The sequence below is a fragment of the Nycticebus coucang genome, chromosome 18 (assembly GCF_027406575.1).
Source record: "Nycticebus coucang isolate mNycCou1 chromosome 18, mNycCou1.pri, whole genome shotgun sequence".
NCBI classification, from domain to species: Eukaryota; Metazoa; Chordata; class Mammalia; order Primates; family Lorisidae; genus Nycticebus; species Nycticebus coucang.
This window is the reverse complement of record NC_069797.1, coordinates 40,714,880-40,740,191: the sequence shown is the minus strand read 5'-3', so window position 1 is coordinate 40,740,191 and position 25,312 is coordinate 40,714,880. Positions and strand designations below refer to the sequence as shown.

The window sequence follows — 25,312 nt, the reverse complement described above, 5'->3', positions numbered from 1 at the left end:
TACAAAAAAAAAAAAAGTTCATGATGGCAGAATGAGCCCAACCATGACGTACTATCCCCACTAAAATTTCACTGAAAGGACAGAAAATGTCCACAGCAGTAATTAAACACATGGAATAATCATAAGCAAATATGAGAAGTTCCTGGAAGTTTAAATAAATAGAATCTTTATTTTTTTGAGATCAGTCTCACTCTGTCTCCCTGGGTAGAGTGCCATGGTGTTATAGCTCACAGCAACCTCAAACTCTTGGGTAATCTCAAGTAATCTTCCTGCCTCAGCCTCCCGATTAGCTAGCAGGACAGGCATCAGCACAATGCCCAGCATTTTTTTTTTTTTTTAAGTAGAGATGGTGTCTCACTCTTGTTCTGACTGGTCTTGAACTCCTGAGCTCAAGCAATCCACCCACCTCGGCCTCCCAGAGTGCTAGGATTATAGACATGAGCCACTGCTCCCGACCACAAATAGAATTATGTTGAGGGAGATATCAGAATGCAGCCTTGTAATTCAATATAAACAAAAAGAGCAGCCAGTGATAAAGAGAATAAATGAGGTTTTTACTGTTAACAGAGCTGCAGAAAGTGTAAGAGGCTGCGGTAAAGGCTGAGGGCTGGAACAGATGATAGGTGGTTGGCAGGTTTATTTTTATACTGCAGGAGCTAGGTAAGTGCCTAAACTCTCTGCACAGTACAGTGAAATGATTTAGTCTGTAAGGTAACTATAATACTACTAACTGTAATATATCTCCTTTAAGGAAAATGATAGATGTAGAGACAGGTACAAGTTCCCAAAGGGAAGGAGAAGAAGAAATAGGATCTTAAAAAAAATGTAAAGAGTGCCAGATGATTTTCACAGCCACAAAGAAGACGTCTCTAATATATTCAGGCTAACTAGTTCTTTTCTTTTACAATGTTATATACTCTGAAAACACATCCTCTGAACCCTATGAAACATGCATTTGCCCATTTCATTCCACAGATGAAACCCACCCTACAGAGTGTCCTGTCATAGCAGACGGCTACATGGAATATATGAAATGATGGCCTTCATAATTTCTGAGAGATCAGCCTGAGTAAGAGAGAGACCCTATCTTTACTAAAAACAGAAAAATTGGCCAGGCATAGTGGCACACACCTGTAGTCCCAACTACTAGGGAGACTGAAGCTAGAGGACTGCTCAAGTCCAAGAGCTGGAGGTTGCTGTGAGCTACAATGACTCCATGGCACTCCATCCAGGGCAACAGAGTGAGACTCTGTCTCAAAATAAATAAACAAACAAAATAAGATAAAATAAAACTGCAAACAAATAAACATGATCTGCCACATTAACAGAATGAACGATTTAAAAACCGTATCATAACCTCAATAGATGCAGAGAAAGCAATTGACAAATATCTTTTCATGATAAAAACTCTTATCAAACTAGGCACAGAAGGAATGTACCTCAATATAACAAAAGAAACATACGACAAACACACAGCTAGTATCATACTCAAAGATGAACAGCTAAAAAGCCTTCCCTCTAAGATCAAAAATAATACCAGGATGCCCACTCTTACTTACCAGTTCTATTCAATACATTTCTGGAAGTCTTTAGCAGAGCAATTAGGCAAGAAAAAAATAAAACCCGCCTATATGGGAAACTATCTCTGTTTTGCAGATGACATGATCTTACATATGGAAAAATCCTGAAGACTCAACCAAAGAACTGTTAAAAGAAATTCAGTAAGGTTACAGAATAAAAGTCAACATACTCAAATCAGGTCGGGCACAGTGGCTCACGCCTTTAATCCTAGCACTCCTGCGAGGCCAAGGCAGGTTGATCCCTTGATATCAGGAGTTAAAGACCAGCCCCAGCAAGAGCAAGACCCTGTCTCTTCTAAAAAGAGAAAAAAACTAGCTGGGCATCGTGACACATGCCTATAGTCTTAGCTACTAGGGAGGCTGAGGCAAAAGGGCCACTTGAGCCCAAGAGTTTGAGGTTACTGTGAGCTATGACATGTAGGAGAACACAGTGAGAATCTGCCTCAAAAGAAAAAATAAAAAAGAAAAGAAAACCTAAACTCGGTTACATTTCTATATACTAATAACAAACTACCTGAAAAAGAAATTTAGGAAATAATCTCATTTACAATAGTATGAAAAAGAATAACACTCAGGAATAAATTTTATTAAGGAAATGAAAGATCTGTATACTGAAACTGTAAGACACTGATTGAAAAAAACCCTGAAGCTATCACTAGCTGGGCAGTGTGGCAGGCACTTATAATCCTAGCTACTCAAGAAACTAACGGAAAGGGATTGCTTGAGGCCAAGAGTTTGAGGTTGCTGTAAGCTAGGCTGCCAGAGCACAGAGAGTCTCTTGTCTTAAAAAAAAAACAAAAAAAAACCCTGAAGATATCACAAATAAATGGAAAGATAACCCATGTTCATGCATGGGAAGAATATTGTTAAAATGTCCACCCTACCTAATGAGATCTTCAGATTTAATACAATCCCTATCAAAATTCTAATGGCATTTTCCACAAATACAGGGGAAAAAAATACGAACACTTATACAGAACCTTAAAAGGCCCTAAGTAGCCAAAGTGATTTTGAGAAAGAAGAATAAAGCTGGAGGTATCACACATCCTAATTTCAACAGAACAAAACACTACTCAGCCATAAAAAAGATGGAGACTTTACTTCTTTTGTATTTTCCTGGATGGATTTGGAGAACATCCTTCTATGTAATATACCATAAGAATGGAAAAGAAAACATCTGATGTACTCAATACAAATATGAAACCAGCAGATGAACAACTACATGCCCACAGGAGAGATATTCAAGTGATGGGGGGTTGGGGAGGGAGTTCAGTATGCTCTTACCTAAGGGGCACAATGTAAGGATATATGGCACATCTTCTGGGACTTGGACTTTACCTAACAAATGCAAACAATATAACCTAATTGTTTATACCCTTATATCAATCTGAAATTAAAAAAAAAAAGAGAGAGAAAACGTGGTATATATACACAATGGAACATCATTTAGTCGCAAAAAGAAGGAAATCCTGCCATTTGTGGAAACAAGTATGAACCTGAGGACACTATGCTAAGTGAAATAAGCCAGACACTGAAAAACAAATACTATATGATCTAACTTACATGTGAAATTTTAGAAAGTTGAGCTTACAGAAGTAGAGAATTGAAGGATGGTTCCCAAGGGCTGGGGTTGGGAGAAGTAGGGAGAGACATGGTCAAAGGGTATAAACATTAAGTTCTAAAATAGATAACATACAGCACAAACTATAGTTAGTAACATTCTAACTGAGAGCAGATCTCAATGTTCTGATTAAAATTTGCTGAGAGCAGATCTCAAATGTTCACCAAAAAAGGGAACTATGTGAGGTTATGGGCATGTTAATTAATTTGTAGTAGTCATTTCACAGTGCAGAGATTTATCAAATCATCACATTGTATATCTAAAAAAAAAAAACCCCTCTATTCTTCAGAAGACACCATTGTTAAAATGAAAAAGTAACTCACAGAAAAGGATATATTTCTAATATACAACCTCTCCAAAGGAAAGGCATCCAGAATATATAAAATGTTTCTAAATATCAAATCAGCTAGACAGACTATCTGAATGGGAAAATGAAACAAAAGGCTTAAACAAGCCCTTTACAAAGGAAGAAATCCAAACAGCCAAACAATATGCAAAAAGGTCCAGCTTCTTTAATCATCAAGAAAATACTAATCAATAATAAAAGTGACAATGAGATGCCATTGTATGATTCCCACAATGCATAAATTAAAATTTAACAATAGTAACTATGGTTAGGAAAATGGAGCAATGCATACTATTGATGCAGGACAAGGCAGCACCATGACTTGCTGCCTTAGCCCTGGAGGTGCTGACGCTCCTGCAGATGGAGGAACCAGCTTGCTGCAAGGGCGGGACACCTGTGCGGGAGATGCTGGCGCCAGGCTGTCTCCTCCACGTGCACTTCTGACTGATGGATTTCCTGTCAGTTTCCAAGGCCTGAGAGTTCATTAGACAGCTGGCTATAACTGACAGGACCTCACGCCCTAGCAGAACAACCCCCTGCCACTATATAAACTCCTAAGCAGAGAGCTGAAGGGCAGACCTCCAGAAAGGAGCAGGAGAGCTTGTTCCCGTCCTGAGTTCTCTCTGCCAGGAGGTTTGGTTTTTGTAGTTGTTGTAATTTTTGTTTCTGTAAATAAATCCTGACTTAACCACTGATCCTGTGGTCCACGGGGGAGACTAAGAACCTGAAATTCCAGTATCACATTTGGCGAGCCAGCCAGGAGAGAAGACAAGATCCCAGCCCATATGGGGACAGAAAGAACACATCTATGGTAAGTAATGGGACCGCTTATCTCTATCCTGTTTTTCTCTATAGCTGTCCTACTAGAGATTAATAAATTCAATGCCCCCCAGAATGTAATTGTGCATAGTGTAGATGCTGACCTCCAGGTCACGGGCAAACTTTCTCATTCTCCTTGGCTTCAGAAAGGAGGCAGAGGGTCTGCTGAAAGAATGTTAAACCTATTCTCTGTTTATTCCTTTTCCCTGGTAGAGAACTGAGTAAAGAGGTAGCACCCAGAGGCCCTGGGTTCTCCAGCAATGGTTCTGACCCCAGGACTTAGGAGGGCCTTCGAAAACTTGTGGTCTCCCAGCTTTTCCTATCTTCTCTTCCATGGTCCCAAATTTTTCTATTTCTGTAAACCTCTTCTCATTCTCTCCCTCTCCTTGATAGTAAATATGCTTTGTTTGAATGTAGGTAAGAATTGTTTATATATTTAGTTACTGTTGTAAGTGTATTCTGTTATTTTTATAAGTGTGTATTAGATATTTTAAGGGGGTTTCAAATGTTGTAGGTGGGTTGAGAGTTTTTACTGTTCATTAGTGTTTTTATGTCCCTAATAACACAAGGGCTGACCTTGTTAAAGAGAAGTCAGTCCCAAACAAGAGGTGACATGGCTCCCCTCCACAGTTTGTCTGGGCAACCAGAGGCCTGTGAAGGGAATCCCAGGATGACTCCCTAAGGTGGGACTAGTCCTGAACTTTGGCTACTACTCAGTCTCTTAAAAATAAAGAAGAGCAATGAGGATGACCTGGGTATTTGATTTCTTCTGATGTGGGGAAATTTAAGTTAATTCTAGGTTTGTGCAACTAATTGTAATACAAAAAGTTTCACAGGGTCTCTCAACTCAAACCTAATTTATTGTTGCCTTGCTAACCTTTGAGAAAGAAAGGGAAATAGAAAAGCATAGCGTTTAACACCAAGACGTGCTCATGCTGGAAAGCCTACTTTCCTTTTTGTTACGGGGAGTTTAGAAAAAGCTTGTACAGGGCGGCGCCTGTGGCTCAAGGGAGTAGGGCGCCAGTCCCAAATGCCATAGGTGGTGGGTTCAAACCCAGCCCCGGCCAAAAACCACAAAAAAATAAATAAATAAATAAATAAAGCTTGTACAGATTCTATAGAGTTAAATGTGCAAACATCGCACAGCCATTTTCTCCAGGATGGGGCTCATCCCCACTTTAATTGATACTGTGAGGTTAGTGGGGAGAAGGGGCAGAAATGGGCAGAATATACGCATCGGGTGGGACCAAGGCTCCTGATACCTGATTTCTCAGAGCTGTGCTGCCGACACGTTATAAGCACAGGAGAACCTGCGGGCACTAAGCGCTACACTGGTAAGAGTGGCTAATTCCAGACAAGCGCGGGGCTGCAGAGGCCACTCTCCTCAGGGATCTTCCCCAAGCATTGGAAAGACGCTTCCTTTTGTTTGGTCACAAGGCTTCTTGGGTTGGTCAGAGGACGTTCTGATGACTCAGGAATATGGGGTGGGATTCTCTGTCCGCTGGGCTGTATTCTGGAGCACTGGGACATGTTTGATCCCCAGACACTGAAACAAGAATGTATGGTTTTCTTCTGCACCCAGGCCTGGCCTCAGTATCAACTCTCCGCTGGTGAACAATGGCCCCCAGAGGGTACTCGTAATTATGACACCATTTTTCAGCTAGATGTTTTTTGTAAACAGGAAGAAAAGTGGTCTGAGGTGCCCTATGTGCAAGTGTTCTTTTCCCTCAGGGACAACCCCCAGCTGTGTAAGACCTGTCAGATAGATTCTGCTCTCTGAGATGTAGTAACTTCCCCAAATGGTCAGATTCTCAAGGGAGACACCATCACTCCCTAGTTCAAACCCTCCATCTACTTCTCCCACACCTTCCTCCCCCACGTGTTCAGAAAATCCCAGGAGGGAGACTGTCCCAAGAGTTTTTACTGGTCCTACTGGGACCCCCAAACGGCAACCATATCCTTCTTTGTGTCCCTTGGTTGAGACTGCAAGTGGGGAAAGGGGAAGTGCGTGAGTATACACTCCAATTTCTCTAGCAGATTTAAGACAAATTAAAGCTGATTTAGGAAAATTTTCTGATGACCCCGATAAGTACATAGATGTTCGCCAAGGGTTAGGACAAAGCTTTGACCTCTCTTGGAGAGATATAATGTTACTAGTAGATCAAACTTCAACGTTTAACGAAAAAAAATGAAGTTCTGGATGAAGCTAGGAAGTGGGGTGATTTGTGGTTCATGTCCCATACTGATGGCAGTATGTCTCCTGGAGACAGGGACAGATACCCCACAGAAAGACAGGCAGTTCCCCTTCAGGATCCCGAATGGGACCCTGAGAAGGAAGGTGACTGGTGGTGTAAACATTTTCTAACATGTATCCTAGAAGGTTTACGTCGGTCCAAGAAAAAGCCTGTGAATTATTCCAAATTGTCTACTATTTGCCAGGAGCAAAATAAGAGTCCCTCAACCTTTCTTGAGAGGCTTAGGGAGGCAATGAGGAAACACACCCAATTGACACCTGACTCCATAGAGGGTCAAATTATTTTGAAAGACAAATTTATTATTCAAGTGGCTCCAGACATTCAAAGAAAACTCCAGAAATTGGCTCTAGGCCCAGATCATAATCTGGAGAATCTTCTTAAAACAGCCACTATGGTTTTTGATAACCGAGATCAGGAGAAAAAGGAGGAAAAAAAGAGAAGAGATCACAAAAAAATAACGGCACTAGTAATGGCACTCCGACAAACACACACCTTTCAGGGGCAGGGGGAAGCCAGAGGTGCCAGGGACAAGTGCTTCCGATGTGGTCAGGCTGGTCACTTCAGAAAGAACTGCCCCCAGCAGAACCGGCTGGGCAAGCGACCTGGCCCCTGTCCAGAATGTAAGGGTGACCACTGGAGAGTGGCCTGTCCCCAGAGGCAAAGGCCTCCTGGGGCAGTGATCCCATCCGCACCCAAACTGGACTGAGGGTGCCCGGGGCATCTCATGGCTCCAGCTTGTGTCATCACCCTTCAGGAGCCCCGGGTTTGCCTTATAGTAGAGGGCCAGGAGATAGAATTTCCTCTGGACACTGGAGCAACCTTTTCTGTACTTCTCTCTAACCCTGGTTTTTTATCCCTCAAATCAGTAACTATACAGGGGGTGTCTGGAAAGCCGGTTACTAAATTTTTCTCTCAGCCTTTAAGCTGCAATTGGGGTGACTGGCTGTTCTCGGCTGCCTTCCTAATCATGTCTGAAAGTCCTCCTCCCCTTTTGGGGAGGGACATACTAACTAAAGCAGGAACAACCATTTATATGAATATGGGACAGGAACCTATGTTATGTCTTCCCTTACTAGAGACAGAAATTAACCCAGGAGTTTGGGCTACTGAGGGACAGGTGGGAAGAGCAAGATATGCTCAGCCAGTCCAAATTAAGTTAAAGAATCCCACTATCTATTCTGATCAAAAACAACACCCTCTAAAAGCAGACGCTAAGAATGGACTAATCCCTATAATACAGAATCTAAAGCAACAGAAATTATTAATACCTTGCAACAGTCCATGTAACACTCCTATTCTAGGAGTGCCAAAGCCAAACAGAACTTGGAGACTAGTCCAAGACCTCCGCATTATAAATGAAGCAGTCATTCCTCTCCATCCTGTAGTTCCCAATCCCTATACATTATCTCATATCCCTGAAAAGGTTGCCTATTTCACAGTCTTAGACTTGAAAGATGCCTTCTTTTGCATTCCCCTTCATGAAAATTCCCAATACCTTTTTGCTTTTGAGGACCCCTCTGACTCCAACACCCAGCTTACTTGGACTGTGTTACCCCAGGGATATAGGGACAGCCCTCACTTGTTCAGACAAGCCTTAGCCAAAGACTTGAGTCGTCTTTCATGTTCTACAGTGACTCTTATTCAGTATGTAGATGACATTCTCTTGGGAACATCGGATGCGAGGAATACTACACAGCTACCCAAGCTCTCTTAAACTTTCTAGCTGATTGTGGGTACAAAGTTTCCAAGGCTAAAGCCCAATTATGTGTCCCAGAAGTTCACTATTTGGGTCTCCAGCTTTCACAGGGGAAGAGAGACTTGGGCAAGGAAAGAATAGAACCTATATTGGCTCATCCTAAACTTCGAACTCTCAGACAACTTCAAGGCTTCTTAGGAATTACAGGCTTTTGTAGACTGGATTCTTGGATATAGTGAAATAGCTAAACCAGTCTATTCTTTAATTAAAAATGCTCAAAAAGAGGGCCTAGTCACTTTAGAGTGGGAACCGGAAGCATATAAGGTATTCCAACAGTTAAAAAATGCTCTTTTGCATTTGTTATCTTCCTCTACAGCTGTTAAAGTTACAGGAGTGGATTCCTGGATACATCATTCACGAGTAAAATCCTGGAACCATTCACCCTCTACGGAAGAAGACTAGAGAGCCAGCCACAGTCCACCTACACTTAAATGTCATCAGGCCACACACAGTAAAGATGGTTCCGATCCAAGACCTGAACCCCTGTATCACTTACTCTCCAGAAAAACCCTACCTGCCCCTTCTATCATCGCTGGTTCAGTAGGAAGCAGTTAGATGGAGTCTTCGCCCTTACCCTTAACAGCAGTTGCAGTTAGAGTTTCCACTCGGAGGGAGAATTGATGCAGGACAAGGCAGCACCATGACCTGCTGCCTCAGCCCTGGAGGCGCTGATGCTCCTGTGGATGGAGGAACCAGCTTGCTGCAAGGGCCGGACACCTGCGGGGAGATGCTGGCCCCATGCTGTTGAGCAGATGGCGCCTTGCTGTCTCATCCACCTGGACTTCTGACTGGTCAGTTTCATGGATGGCCCTTGCTATCTCCTTCATGTGCACTTCCGACTGGTGGATTTCCTGTCAGTTTCCAAGGCCTGAGAGTTCATTGGACAGTTGGCTGTAACAGACAGGACTCACACCCTAGCAGAACAACCCTCCTGCCACTATATAAACCCCTAAGCAGAGAGCTCAAGGGCAGACCTCCAGGAAGGAGCAGGAGAGCTTGTTCCCCTCCTGGGTTCTCTCTGCCAGAAGGTTTGGTTTTTGTCGTTGTTGTAATTTTTGTTTCTGTAAATAAATCCTGACTTACCACTGATCCCGTGATCCGTCGATTTATTCTTCAAATCGCCAAGACCAAGAACCTGAAATTCTGGTAACACTATCATCAACTACTGGTGGTAGTGTAAACTAGTACAACATTTCAGTAATCATTTCAGTAATCATTTAGACATCATTTAGACATCACCTATTAAAACTAAAGGTGACTACCTTTGACTACCACCTAGGTATGCTATATACCATAAATTAATGTACATATACAAAGAATACTTAAGAGGCAGGCATGATGATGCATGCCTATAGTCTCAGCTACTCAAGAAGCTCGGAATTTGAGTACAGCCTGGGCAATATATCAAGATCCCATCTCTACAAAAAAATTTAGTAACAATAACTATTTAATATAAGGACTAGAAACAAAAACCTCATAAAGAATGAACAACATAAATACATTCAGAAAAGAAATTAGAGAATTGCTGCATCGAAATATTAAGCAATAATAATAATGCAAAGAAAGTAATATTCACATTGTCACATAAGAGTATGTCTATTATAGAATGCTTTGACTCTGAGATTCAGTATGGAGTCATCAGTTAACTTCTTATTTATTTTTAAGTCTCAAAAAATAGACAACTAATATTTATAAATAAAGTAAAAGATAATTTCAAAAAGCAGATCATGCCAAATCTTATAGGCAATAGAAAAAGAAGGAATACTTCAAAATCGTTCTACTTGATCTGGGTATACCTGATATTAAAACTGGAGAGAATATATTATTATAAAGGATAAATTACAAACTTATTTCACTTATAAATGAGGATGCAATATCCCAAACAACATATTAACCACTTGAATTAAAAATTAATGTTTAAGGAATGTATTTTGGTCAAAATTAAATCCAATTTATGTGAGAATTAGTCACTATTTTCTTTTCTTGTCTTTTTTTTTTCTTTGTTTCCTTTCCCTGACCCACGCCCTCCTTCTCTGTCTGGTCTCCCCTTCTCCTATACCCCACTGTGTCATTAATCGTCATTAATTGTCCTCATATCAAAATTGAATACATAGGATTCATACTTCTCCATTCCTATGATGCTTCACTAAGAATAATGTGTTCCACCTCTATCCAGGTTAGTGCAAATGCTGCCAAATCTCCATTTTTTGATGGCTGAATAATATTCCATGGTATACATATACCACAGCTTACCAATCCATTCCTGGGTTGAAGGGCATTTAGGTTGTTTCCACATTTTAGCAATTGTAAATTGGGCTGCGATAAACAGCCTAGTACAAGTGTCTTTATAGTAAAAGGCTTTTTTTCCTGGATATATGCCCAGTAATGGGATTGCAGGATAAAACGGGAGGTCTAGGTTGAGTTCTTTGAGGTTTCTCCATACTTCCTTCCAAAAAGGTTGTATTAGTTTGAGTCCCACCAGCAGTGTATAAGTGTTCCTTTCTCTCCACATCCATGCCAGCATCTGCAGTTTTGAGATTTTGTGATACAAGCCATTCTTGCTGGAGTTAGATGGTATCTCAGGATGGTTTTAATTTGCATTTCTCTAATAATTAGAGATGATGAACATTTTTTCATATGTTTGGTAGTCATTCATCTGTCGTCTTTAGAGAAGATTCTATAAATCCTTTATTTTTTCCCCCAGAGACAGGATCTTGTTCAGTTGCCCAGGCTGAAGCGATCCTCCTCAGCCTCTGTAGTAGCTGGGACTACAGGTAAACCCTTTACTTTTAAACAAGCTGGAGTAGATTCTGTTTTCCACAGCTAAGAACCTAAGAAATGTATTACTACGATAAATATGAACAAGGTAAACTCTCAGAAGAATTCTCTGCCAGGTACAGAGAGGCTCACACCTGTAATCCTAACACTCTGGAATGCCAAAGCAAGATGACTACTTGAAGCCAGTAGTTAAGGATAAACCTGAGCAAGAATAAGACCTCATCTCTACAAAAAAAAATAGAAAACTTAGCTGGGTGTAATAGCACATGCCTAGAGAGGCTGAGGCAGGAAGATACCTTGAGCCCAGTAGTTTGAGGTCACAGTGAGTTATGATCACAGACCAAGTCTAAAAAAGGCAAAAAAAAAAAAAGAATTCTCAAGCACATTCAGCAAACAAAATTTAGCTACAGTAATTTAGCCATTTACAAAAATCAACTAAACCAAATGGCAAGGAGGAAATAAACAAAAAATAAAGGAATATATATATATTGGGGGGGGCAGAGTCTCACTTCATTACCCTTGGTAGAGTGACGTGGTGTAATAGCTCATAGAGATCTCAAACTCTTGGGCTCAAGCAATCCTCTTGCCTCAGCCTCCCAAGTAGCTGGGACTACAGGTACCCACCACCACATCCAGGTTTGTTTTTAGAGATGGAGTCTTGCCCTTGCTCAGGCTGGTCCCAAACTCCTCAGCTCAAGCAATCCACTGGCCTTAGCCTCTCAGAATGCCAGGATACAGGTTTGAGTCAGTTAAGGAATATTCTAAGACTCACTATTAATATTATTTAAATCACATTTTTGGTCAAAAGCACTAGCATGTAGCAAGACATATTTTGCAAAATATCTAAAAATAACTAATAATCCATGCTTTCCCTATTCATTTGAAATGTCACCTTTATCACATGCTACAATTTACCACAGATCTATTTCTAAACTCATCCTACTATTTATAGTATTTTTTTAATTACTAGAAGTTTTAAGTATCCCCTAATTATTCTTTTTAAAAATTCTCTTAAGGCTTGGTGCCCATAGCACAGTAGTTATGGTGCCAGCCACATACACCAAGGGTAGAGGGTTCAAACCCTGCCCAGGCCAGCTAAACAACTGCAACAACAACAACAAAAATAGCTGGGCGTTGTGGTGGGTGTCTATAGTCCCAACTACTTGGGAGACTGAGGCAAGAGAATCACTTAAGCCCAAGAGTTTGAGATTGCTGTGAGCTATGACGCCACATCACTCTACTGAGGGCAACATAGTGAGACTCTGTCTCAAAAAATAAAAAAATTCTCATAAGTAGCTGGGCATCATACTGTGTGCCTATAATCCTAGCTACTTGGGAGGCTAAGGCACCAGGATCACTTAAGTCCAGGAGTCTGAGGCCACAGTTGCTGTAATAGTGCCTGTAAACAGCCACTACACTCTAGCCTAGGCAATGAAGCTACAAATTTTCTCATAAGACTGCTTTTGCTGAATCCCACAGATTTTGGTAACTTATGTCCACTTTGTTATTTAGTTTAAGAAATCTTTTGCTTCCCATCTTAATTTCATTACTGACACAATAATCATTTAATAGGCTGTTCAATATCCACGACTTTATATATAATTCAATGTGCCTGTCTGGAGTTGATTTCTAGTTTCATCTGACTGTGGTCTGACAAGATACATGATATGATTGCTATATATACATATATATATATATATATTTTTTTTTTTTTTGAGACAGAGTCTCACTTTGTCACCCTTGGTAGAGGGCCATGGCGTCACAGATCACAGCAACCTCAAACTCTTGGGCTCAAGCAATTCTCTTGCCTCAGCCTCCCAAGTAGCTGAGATTACAGGCACCTGCCACAATGCCCGGCTGTTTTTAGAGACAAGGTCTCTCTTTGGCTCAGGCTAGTCTCAAACCTGTGAGCTCAGGCAATCCACCCGCCTCAGCCTCCCAAGCACTGGGATTACAGATGTAGACCACCTTACCCAGCCAACAAAAGTATTCTTTTTTTTTTTTTCGTAGTAGAGACAGAGTCTCACCTTATCGCCCTCAGTAGAGTGCCGTGGCGTCACATGGCTCACAGCAACCTCCAACTCCTGGGCTTAGGCGATTCTCTTGACTCAGCCTCCCGAGTGGCTGGGACTACAGGCGCCCGCCACAACGCCCGGCTATTTTTTTGTTGCAGTTTGGCTGGGGCTGGGTTTGAACCCACCACCCTCGGCATATGGGGCCGGCGCCCTACCCGCTGAGCCACAGGCGCCGCCCCAATGAAAGTATTCTTAAGCAAGAAAACGTGTAAGTCAAAAGAGCAAGGAATAATAAATTTTTATATCATAAAAATTTTTAATAAAGTAAAGCTAATATAAAAAGGTATAGAATGTATAGGTTATTTATAGAAATTTAAAACGTGGGGCATGCAGTATATTCATGACTCACTTAACTCTCAAGAGGTAGGTACTATAATTATCTGTTTTATAGGTGGTATCTTGGCACAAACAGGTTTGCTATTCAGAAGTTTTAGAAGCCAGAATTCAAACCTAGGCAGTACAACTCTAGAGCACATTTTCCTAATCACTGTACCAAGAGTCCTTAACAGAATTCTAAACAAATGGGAGTATGGAGATGCAAAATCCTTTAGGAAAGCAATTTGAAAACACTTGACCACCAAAAAGTATACATTTTTTTTAGACCAGGCAGGCCTAGTGGCTCACACCTGTAATCCCAGCACTCTGGGAGTCAGAGGCAGGTAGACTGCTTGAGCTCACCAGTTTAAGATCAGACTGAGCAAAAGCAAGACCCCCATCTCTACTAAAAATAGAGAAACTGAGGCAAGATCACTTGAGCACAAGAGTTTGAGGCTGCTGTGAGCTATGACAGCACAGCACTTTACCCAGAGCGACAGCTTGAGACTGTGTCTTCTCAAAAGAAAAAAAAAAAAAAAGAATATACATTTTTTTAAGCAAATGATTCCGTTTTGAGAAATGTTTTCTAAGGAAATAGTCCAAAGGAAGGAAAAGGCTATTTGCTATATTGCTTTCACTTTACCCCTTATCTGTAGCATTAAATAAAGTGCATACCTGTCCAGCATCCTCAAACCCAATGGAATTCCAACTAAAGAGGATAAGAGTGAGATTTCATTCAAACTGAGGATGTTGGATAGCAACTAATAGTTTCCTTTCGTAGCTGTTAATTGACAGGAAGCCTATTACAGTAGAAAATGCCAAGTGCAGGACTTTGAAGCACCCCAACAGTGATGCTCCCTCCAAAACAGTCAATTAAAAGCATCATCACATCCCTCAAAGAATCACAAAGATCGCTGCCACCAGTAAACCAATAAAGAAGCAAGGGTGGGATCCTATGTATTCCATTCTATAGTTTGACCACTGAGAAAGTATGATAGCTTGGGAAATGACAGAGGATTATCATATCAAATGGTAATTCCAAATGCAGCTGCTATTTCTAACTTACTCTCTTCACCGAAACAAATAAAAGTAGATTCTTATATAATCTACTTAGATACTTAAAGATATCCAGGTTTTTGACCTTTCTATGATACATTTCAGTTTTACCTTTTATTTCTTAGAAGAATAATTCTAAGAATTTCTTTTTTTTAAGCCAATAGTGAATAAAACACTAATTTCATCACTCCCAAATATTTATAGTATAATTCCTACAAACAAGGGATTCTCCTAAAAAAATACAATCAACTGTCAAAATCAGAAAGTTAACACTGATACCATAATACCATCTAACTCATAAATCCCATTCAAATTTTACCAATTACCCTAATATGCTTTACAAATACACAATAAAAGATAAAATCCAGGATCTCTTATTATAATTACTTATATGTCTCTTTAGTTTCTTCCAATCCGGAACAATTCTTCAGTGTTCTGATGCTCTTGACGGAGTACTAGGCCAGTCATTCAATAATGCTTCTCAATCTGCATTTGTTTCATGTTTCCTCATGTTTGTATTTAGGTTATACATTTTTGATAGAAATATCACAGAAATATAAACTATGACTTCACTATAGACAGTGTATTTAATTTCAACATGTTCCATTAAAAGTGCTCCTAGCATTGATTATTTGAGTAAGCTGATATTTCCAGGTTTCTGTCCCGAAAGGTTAATCGTTTTCCTTTTGTAATTAATAGTAAATATTTTATAGAGACGTAATCTGAAGACTGTAAATATCCTTTTAGTGGGCTGAATGGTAATCTCACCCACAAATAAAAAGATTAAGTCCACTCAGAACCTGTAAATGTGACCGTATTAGGAAAAATGTAATCCAAATGTAATCTGGTTAAGAATCTTTTTTTTTTTCTTTTGAGACAGTCTCAGTCACCCCCTGGGTAGAGTGCCATGGTGTCATAGCTCAGAGCAAGCTCAAACTCTTGGGCTCAAGCAATCCTCCTGTCTCAGCGTCCTGAGTAGCTGGGACTACAGGCACTTACCACAACACCCAGCTTCTATTTTTAGTCAAGATGGGGTCTCGTTCTTGCTCAGACTGGCCTTGATCTCTTGAGCTCAGGCGATCCATCCACCTCAGCCTCCCAGAGTGCTAGAATTACAGACATGAGCCAGCCTAGGTTAAGAATCTTTTTTTATTTTTTTTTATTTTTTGTAGAGACAGAGTCTCACTGTACCACCCTCGGTAGAGTGCCGTGGCCTCACACAGCTCACAGCAACCTCCAACTCCTGGGCTCAAGCGATTCTCTTGCCTCAGCCTCCCGAGTAGCTGGGACTACAGGCGCCCGCCACAACGCCCGGCTATTATTTTTTTTTTTTTTTTAAGATTCTTCACTTTGTTGCCCTGGGTAGAGTGCTGAAGCATCACAACTCACAGCAACCTCCAGCTCTTGGGCTTAGGCAATTCTCTTGCCTCAGCCTCCTGAGTAGCTGGGACTACAGGCGCGTGCCACAACCCGTGGCTATATTTTTTTTGCAGTTTGGCCGGGGCCGGGTTCAAACCCGCCACCCTCGGTACACGGGACCGACGTCCTACTCACTGAGCCACAGGTGCCACCACCCTAGGTTAAGAATCTCAAAAAGAAATCATCCTGAATTAGAGTGGGATCCAAAGACCAGAGTGAGACTCTGTTTAAAATAAAGAGAAGGTTAGCAGGGTATGCTCCTGTAGTCCCACCTATTTGGGAAGCTTAAGCCCAGAGGTTTTGACGATGCATTGAGCTTTGATGACACCACAATAGTCTATCCTGGGCAACAGAGGGGGACCCTGTCTTTAAAAAAAAGGGGGTGTGTGTGGAAGATTACAAAGAGAAGGGGAGATAACACAGAAGAGAGGGTGAAATAAAGATGAAGGTAGAGATTTAGTTATGTCCACAAGCCATAAAATGGCAACGACTGCTGGCAGCCACTGGAAGCTAGGAGGCAGGAATGGAACAGTCTCCCTCGGAGCCTCGGGAAAGGAACCAACACTGCTGATACCAGGTTTCAGACTCTGGCCTCCAGAACCACAAAAATAAAAAAATCCTGTTTTTTAAAACACCTAGTTTGTGGTAATTTGTTACAGCACATACAGGAAACTAATACAATTCTGTTCCTCAAATTTTCGCTCACTTGTTTTAGCAATCATTTCATGTTTCTTGGCCTGATGAATTATTATGATGGTTAACAAATGTGATTTTTAATTTTAACACCCCTCTGCAATCATTAGTGGTCATTCTACCGCAAAGAAAAGCTTTACATCAGCTTTATTTGTAATAGCCAAAAATACAGAGAACCCAGAAGTCCATCATCAGGTAAATGGATAAAGAAACTGTAGTATTTGGCAATAAAGAGAAATCAACTATTTACATATGTGATTCCATGGATGCATCTCAAAATAATTACATTGAGTGAACAAAGGAAAACGAGTATATACTGTAAGATTCTATTTACAGTCATGTACTGCATAGTGACATTTACGCCAGTGATGGACCACACATCCATTGGTGGTCCCATAAGATTATAATGGAGCTGAAAAATTCCTACTGCCTAGTGACATCATAAGCCATTATAAAGTTGCAGCCCTATGTATTACCCTTTCTAAGTTTAGATACACAAGTACTATTGTGTTACAATTGCCTACAGAATTCAAGACAGTAACATGCTGTACATGTTTGTAGCCTAAAAGAACAGGTCATATCATATAGACTAGGTGTGTAACAGGCGGTACCGTCTAGGTTTGTATAAGTACACTCTATGATGTACAATGAAATCACCTAACAGTGCAATGTATGACTAAATATAAAATTCTACAAAAACAAAAAATAGGACAGAAAGAAGCACAGTGGTTGCCTGGGAATGGAGTTGGGGAAGGTGGGGAAGAGTAATTACAAATGAGCGCGAGGAAACCTTGAAGTAACAGGTATTCACTTTCATTGTTGTGATGGACTGACAGGTATACGCTTGTGTACGCACAACCCAAAACTTATCCAACAAAAGTATACTTTAAATACGCACCATTTATTGTATGTCAATTATGTCTTAATAAAACTATTTTTAAAAAATGAAACAGGCCAGGCACAGTGGTTCACGCCTGTAATCCTAGTACTCTGGGAGGCTGAAGCATAGCCTGAGCAAGAGCAAGACCCCATCTCTACTAAAAACAAAAAAATCAAAATGAAAAAAAAAAAAAACAGCCAGGCATGGTGGTGCAACAAAACAATCCCATATTAACATATAAAAAAATTTTTAATTGTTCTAAATAAACATAATATGTTCAAGCTCATTAGTAATCAGAGAAACGAAAATTAAAGCCACAATAATATTAATTTGGTACCCACTAGACTAACATAAAATACAATCTGACAACTTCAGTGGAGAAACTAGACTCTCCTACACTTCTTAGGAGTGGAGGGGGGGGTTAAATGGGCACAAACCCTTTGGAAAGCAATTTGGCAACATCCAGTAAAGTCCACAATGTACATACCCCATGACCCAGCAATTGTTCTCGTACTGCACTAGGACAGGGTCAGCAAACCTTTTCTATAAAGGGCCAAGGGAAATATTTTTGGCTTTGTAAAACATATGGTCTCTGTCACAACTATTCAACTCTGCTGTTGAAGCGTGAAAGTAGTTGCAGACAATACGTAAATGAAAGATCATGGCAGTGTTCCAATAAAATTTTATTTACAAAAACTGGTGGTGGCCCAATTTGGGCCAATTTGGCCCTGACTCAGATAAACCTTCACATATATGCCAAGCCCTGACTCAGAGAAACCTTCACATATGTGCACAAAAAAAAGACATGTACAGGAATATTTCCAACATCACTGCTTTTAATTATAAATAGTCTAAAAAACAAATATCAAGGACACAATGGATATATTGCTATATTTACACTATCCACAAGTGAAAATGAACAAATTACAGCTATATGAATCAATGTGAAAGAATCAAACACAATCTTGAACCAAAAAAGTAAAACCCTTCTAGAGCAGTCCTCCCTTACGCAAGGGGGATGTAGTCTCTTTCCTTTCACCAGATGCCTAAAACCTTAGATAGTATGAACCCTACACATACTATGTTTTTTCCTATAGATTCCTATGTATGTGAAATTTAATTCACAAATTAGACACAATAAGAGTTTAACAATAGCTAATGATAAAATACAAAAATTATAACAATATGCCACCATCACTACTCTTGCTTTTTGGGGCCATTATTAAATAAAATATGGGTCACATGAACGCAACCCCTGCCAATACCACAACAGATGGTCTGATAACGAAGACAGCTACTAAGTGACTAAAAGATGAATAGCATATACAACACACATGCACTACACAAAGGAATGATTAACACCCTAGACTGATATAGTGAGACGGCAAGAGATTTCATCATGCTTCTCAGAACAGTTCAATCCCAAATTTAGAAATTATTTCTGAAATTTTTCCATTTAATACTCAAGATTAAGTGAGGCTAACAAACCACACAGAAAGCAGCATGTCAGATAAGGACTATTGTACATATAATGTCATTTATATGTTATAAAAAACATGCAAAAAAGTGCCATGTTTAGAGATGGACAGAAATATAAAAATCACAAAAAAATTAGTGACAATGATAAACACTGAATTTAAAGCATCTGCATCTCCTGGGGAGAAAAAGAAAGTAATAAAATAGAGAAGTGTGATAATGTTATTTCTTTTTTTTTTTTTTTTTTTTTTTGTAGAGACAGAGTTTCACTTTATTGCCCTCAGTAGAGTGCCGTGGCGTCACACGGCTCACAGCAACCTCCAACTCCTGGGCTTAGGCGATTCTCTTGCCTCAGCCTCCCGAGCAGCTGGGACTACAGGCACCCGCCACAACGCCCGGCTATTTTTTTGTTGCAGTTTGGCCGGGGCTTGGTTTGAAACCGCCACCCTCGGTATATAGGGCCGGAGCCCTGCTCACTGAGCCACAGGTGCCACCCAATAATGTTATTTCTTAAGTTGGGTTATGAGTGAGTGTTCATTACATAATTCTTCACACCTTTTTTACACTTCCAAGACATTTCATAATGTAGCTTAAAGATTCAAAGAAGTTTAGTTTTGTTTGCTTAAGGTAAGCTAATTAGAACTTTATTTTTTTTAGAAGCTAATTACAATTTATTAAATTGCTTCTCTTTTCACCAAATTAAGTCAATTCTGGAGATTACCTAATACTACTCAAAAGTAATGACTAATTTACAAGAACAGAAAATAAATTTAAACTTGATAAATAATATGACACAGAACTCTTTCAGAATATGTGTGGGAAGACAGAGATCCTTGATGGTTTAAAATTCTATAATTTTTATTTTATTTTTTTATTTTGATGAAACATTATCCTAAGTTAAATAAACCAGACACAAAAGGACAGAGTCTCACTTTGTCACCCTGGGTAGAGTGCTGTGACATTGTAGCTCACCAGCAACCTCAAGCACTTGGGCTCAAGCAATTCTCTTGCCTCAGCCTCCCCAGCAGCTGGGACTACAGATGCCCGCCACAATGCCCAGCTATTTTTAGAGACTGGGTCTCATTCTTGCTTAAGAAGGACTCCAGGGCAGCGCCTGTGGCTCAGTGAGTAGGGCGCCGGCCCCATATGCCGAGGGTGGCCGGTTCAAACCCAGCCCCGGCCAAACTGCCACAAAAAAATAGCAGGGCGTTGTGGCGGGCGCCTGTAGTCCCAGCTGCTCGGGAGGCAAGAGAATCGCGTAAGCCCAGGAGTTGGAGGTTGCTGTGAGCTGTGTGAGGCCACGGCACTCTACCCGAGGGCGGTACAGTGAGACTCTGTCTCTACAAAAAAAAAAAAAGAACTCCAACTCCTGAGCCTTGGCCTCCCAAAGTGCTGGGATTACAGGTGGGAGCCACTGTGCCTGGCCTAAAATTCTATAATTTAAAAGAATTCTTCAAATTCAGTTCTCTTTCACCTACCACCTCCTTTCACCCTCCTTCCTCCTCCCCCTCTCCCTCTCCTCAGCTTCTTTACATCTTAAAGAAAAAGAAAAATAAAATCCAAGACAGACAAATGGATGTTAATGTTAAGAGCAGAAAAAGTACGGGTGGCGCCTGTGGCTCAGTCGGTAAGGCGCCGGCCCCATATACCGAGGGTGGCGGGTTCAAACCCAGCCCCGGCCAAACTGCAACCAAAAAATAGCCGGACGTTGTGGCGGGCGCCTGTAGTCCCAGCTACTCGGGAGGCTGAGGCAAGAGAATCGCTTAAGCCCAGGAGTTGGAGGTTGCTGTGAGCTGTGTGAGGCCACGGCACTCTACCGAGGGCCATAAAGTGAGACTGTCTCTACCAAAAAAAAAAAAAAAAAAAAAAGAGGAGAAAAAGTTCATTAATAAAGTTTCACATTCCACTTCAACTAATCTCAAAAAAACCTGTTCGGTACAGAATATCTACAATTTCTTTTCTTGGTACAGAATATCTACAATTTCTTTTCTTTTTTTTTTTTTTGAGACAGAGCTTCACTTTGTTGCCCTTGGTAGTGTGCTGTGGCACCACAGCTCACAGCAACCTCAAACTCTTGGGCTCAAACGATTCTCTTGCCCCAGCCTCCGAAGTAGCTGGAACTATAGACGCCCGTCACAACGCTATATTTTTAGAGACAAGGTCTTGCTCTGGCTCAGGCAGGTCTCGAACTAGTGAGCTCAGGCAATCCAGCCACCTCAACCTCCCAGAGTGCCAGATTACAAAGCATGAGACACAACAGCCAGCCTCACAATTATAAAATGTTTATACTTTTTCCTACCTCATATGTGTGAGGCTGCTTTTTCTTTCTACACTTCAACCAAACATAGCATAAGAGTGCAGAAGCAGACATGAGAATTCAACTGTCATCTATTAAACTAAAAAGAGATTTGTATATAAAAAGAGATTTGTAAAAATGTAAAAAAAAAAAAAAAAGTCATTCTTCTTACCAATGTTTCTTATCTTAGGGAAAAAAGTGATTTTTCACAAAAGTAACATAATTAATGTACGGCTTTTAATTAATTTTTTTTAATTTCTCAGTTTAAATTTCTCAAGTGGCAAATATTGGTAGGTGCGACCCATATAAACAAAAGCTCTTTGGTTCAAAGGGTTCCAAGAGCAAAAAGTTTGAGAACTACTACTATACCCAACACACACTACAAAATTGGAAACAAAGAATGCTCAATTCCAAAAGAAACAGAAGTCTTCACCGAAGAAAATACTGACTTGGAGTCTGTATGATGAATACATTTTGTTTTAATTTTCCTTTGGGGGTAGATAAGAGAGGCCGAATCCAAGAAAATGGAGTATTTCAATGTACCCTGAAAAAAGGCAAGTAGACTGATGTGATGAAAACTTCAGTAACAGATGATACAAAGGAATAAGAAGGCTAAACCTGGACAGGAAAAGACTTGGCCTGTAGATTACAAACTGTAGCGTTTAAGTTTATTTCATAGGAAGTAAAGAGCCATCAGTGATTTCGGGACTGAAAAAATCTTTTTAAATCTGCATTTCCTGTGTCAGGACTCTCATATATTCAGCATGCATTTTTTTAATTCAAGTTCTGAGGATGGAGTCCAAGGTTTAGCTGTGGTACAAAGCAAATTTTAGCATTTTTCTATAATATAAGGTTCTTTTTTTTTTTTTTCTTTTGAGACAGAGCCTCAAGCTGTTGCCCGGGGTAGAGGGCCATCGCATCAGAGCTCACAGCAACCTCCAACTCCTGGGATCAAGCAATTCTCCTGCCTCCGCCTCCCAAGTAGCTGGGACTACAGGCACCCACCACAATGCCCGGCTAAGTTTTTGGTTGCAGCTGTCGTTGTTTGGCAAGGCCGGGCTGGATTTGAACCTGCCAGCTCAAGTGTATGTGGCTGGCGCCTTAGCTATTTGAGCCACAGGCGCTGAGCCCAATATAAGGTTCCATACTACATACATATCAAAAGGAAAAAGCTTGATTCAAAAAGTATGCATACTTGAAAAAAATACACATTCAGATTTAAAAGCATGGCCCATGCTTTATTTAAAAATGCTCATATAGGGCAGTGCCTGTGGCTCAGTGAGTAGGGCACTGGCCCCATAAACCGAGAGTGGTGGGTTCAAACCCAGCCCCAGCCAAACTGCAACAACAACCAAAAAAACAGTCGGGCGTTGTGGCGAGCACCTGTAGTCCCAGCTACTGGGGAGCCTGAGGCAAGAGAATCGCCTAAGCACAAGAGCTGGAAGTTATGGTGGCTGTGACAAAGTGAAACTCTGTCTCTTAAAAAAAAAAAAAAATGCTCATATAACATTTCATACCTTAATGGTTTTAATCCTTAAAGTTCAAATATGACAAATTTACGTTGCTCCAATTGTACTGCAAAATAAACAAGATTCTTAATAGTTCTTTAAGGCTGATCTTCCTCTTGCCCCAATGTCCACTCCTAGTTGCTTTATAGTCAATTATACTACATGTTTCTAGATATTTTCAGCTCTACCCTACCTACACAAAAACAAAATAAACGCTTACCAGAGAGAGGCTCCTGGGATTGAATGAGAAACGCCTCCAACAGACCTCAGCGGTTGGTCTTTGAGTCAAGCAAATACTTATTGGCAGAAAGCCAAGCAAATGAAAACCAGACTTTGAAACTAGTGAATCTACAATGACAATACCTTTCTGAAAGTGGCTTGTATTTGACAAATCTTTAACAGTTTTTTTTCTGTCCCTCTGCTGAAAATAAAACTTTATGATGCTACCATTAACAAGAGGGCTCCCCCCACACACAGAAGAGTATTATTTTCTATTCTCTAACAAAGATGCATGTCATTTACTCACAGCAATAGGTGAGCAACCATAATCCTCTATGATGATACCGAATATGTTAGGTACAGAAATACCGGCTGCTTTATAAAACATTTAAAACTTAGATCAAAATACAACTATACCAAATTTTCAGAAATTAAGGTCTCTATTTCCTTTTTGCATACAATAATTCCTTACCTTTCGCTACTTTGGTGGGCATTTACAACTTATAAGGACTCTTAGCTAGGAACTGTTGCGAACTATCTGAAAACCATTAGGTAAGGCAGATACTAAAACACGAAAAAAGCAAAAACAACAACAAAGCAAAACAAAACGAAAGCCCTAGCAGAATTTAACACACGGTCCTAACATGGGGTCAGTTTAAGAAGTAACATCATGTTCTGCAGTTTTATTTTTCATAAGCAATACAAGATTGTGATCTTAAAAACCTCTTATGATCATCACGACAGAATTCCTTCCAGGACTTTTAAGTTGCTGGATAATTATATTTCAGCCCTTCTAAATTACCTTACGCTTTACTCCAACAACCAGCAATCCGGGGTCAATTTGGAGAACTGACACCACCAGCAGGAGGCAACCGTGAGGGACAAGACCTTCAAGAGCAAAAATTATGACAGATTCTACGAGAACACTCCAATTTTGTCATCTCCCGCTTCCTTAGCCCAGTCTCCAGATAGCAGCGTGACTTCAATTTATCTTTTGGCCAAAATCTGGCGCCAGGTTTTAAACACTTTTTCACTAGTTGCCACCAAAGTGGAACAGCGAAGAGAAGACTGCGTCCCATCAACCCTCGGAGGGTGCAAATAAAGCGAGGAGCCGTTGCAAGAAGATAGCAATCCTACCTTTCCCAAGGCCACTTTATTTGCCTGGACCTCCACCCAGAAAAGCGCTATCCACTGAAGAGTCTTCACTTCTATCAATTTACACTTTGACAGCTCTCTCGGTGCCGGGGGCCCACGCGGTGCTAGTCCTATAAAAGCCTCGAACTGCCCGAAAAAGAGGCGGGCGCCAACAAGCCGGAGAACTTACCCAGTTTCTTCCACATGGCGAGGTGACAAGCAAGGAAGCCTTTGCGGATGGCAGCGCAAACCTTCGCCGGCTCGGACGAGGTGAAACCCTTTTGCTTCTTGATGAAACCCCACAAATGCTCCCGGGCAAACTGTGCCGCCTCCCGCCCGCCGTGCCCGTCACACACGGCGAAAAAGGCCACCGAGGAACGGCGGCGACAGCAGCGGCCGGGAGCCGGCGAGGCCCCGGCGTCCGGGGGAGGGTCGCGAGCGTCTGGGGCTGCCACTGCTGGGCCGTTCCCCGAGACGGCGCTGCCAGGAAGAGCTGACAGTGACGGCTGAGACAGCGACCGCCGCGGCGACGGCTTTTCTTCGGCCGTCGGCTCCGGCTCTACAACGATTTGGGTAACGTCCTCCATGTACTTCCTCCCGCCCTGGTCGGAGAAAACGCTCACTCCCAGCGAGTACAGCCCCGCCATGGCCGGCTGCCCGGGATCCCGCCGGTCCCACGCAGCCCGCCGAACCCGGCGGCGGGAGACTCACTCGGCACTAGCCGGCCAACTATTGTTTATCTTCGACTACGCCGAGAGGGGGGCGGGGGCGGACCCGGGCGCTGGGGGAGCGCGCGTTGTCTGGACTTGTCCGCGAGAGCTGGGCCGGAGCGCAGGGGCGAGAGGAGCCCGGCAGCTGCGCCTGCGCACCGCGCCGCCCCCGCCCGCCCGCGCCCACCACACAAATCAGGCGTTCTCCCCGGCTGTCGTCATCCGGCTCTTTGAGCCCGACCAATGAGGAGTCGAGTAGAGCGAACCCACCCTCCTCCCCGGTTCCCCGCCCCCGCATTTGCTCCAGCCTGCAACGGCCGGGCTCCCTACTCCCGCCGCGGGCGTTGGGCCCGCGCAGAACCTCAGTCGCTCCCCT

General features: G+C 41.6%; 1 protein-coding gene across 1 annotated transcript in view; it reads right to left on the bottom strand.

Annotated features, from left to right (window-relative positions):
• Window positions 1-25,106, bottom strand: part of PPM1D (protein phosphatase, Mg2+/Mn2+ dependent 1D) — a 65,157-nt gene extending 40,051 nt beyond the window's left edge. Inside the window, exon 1 of the mRNA XM_053570065.1 lies at window positions 24,417-25,106. Within this exon, the coding sequence (XP_053426040.1) occupies window positions 24,417-24,873 (457 nt within the window). The 5' untranslated portion in view covers window positions 24,874-25,106. The remainder of the gene's footprint in view (window positions 1-24,416) is intronic.
• Window positions 25,107-25,312: the final 206 nt, after the last annotated feature.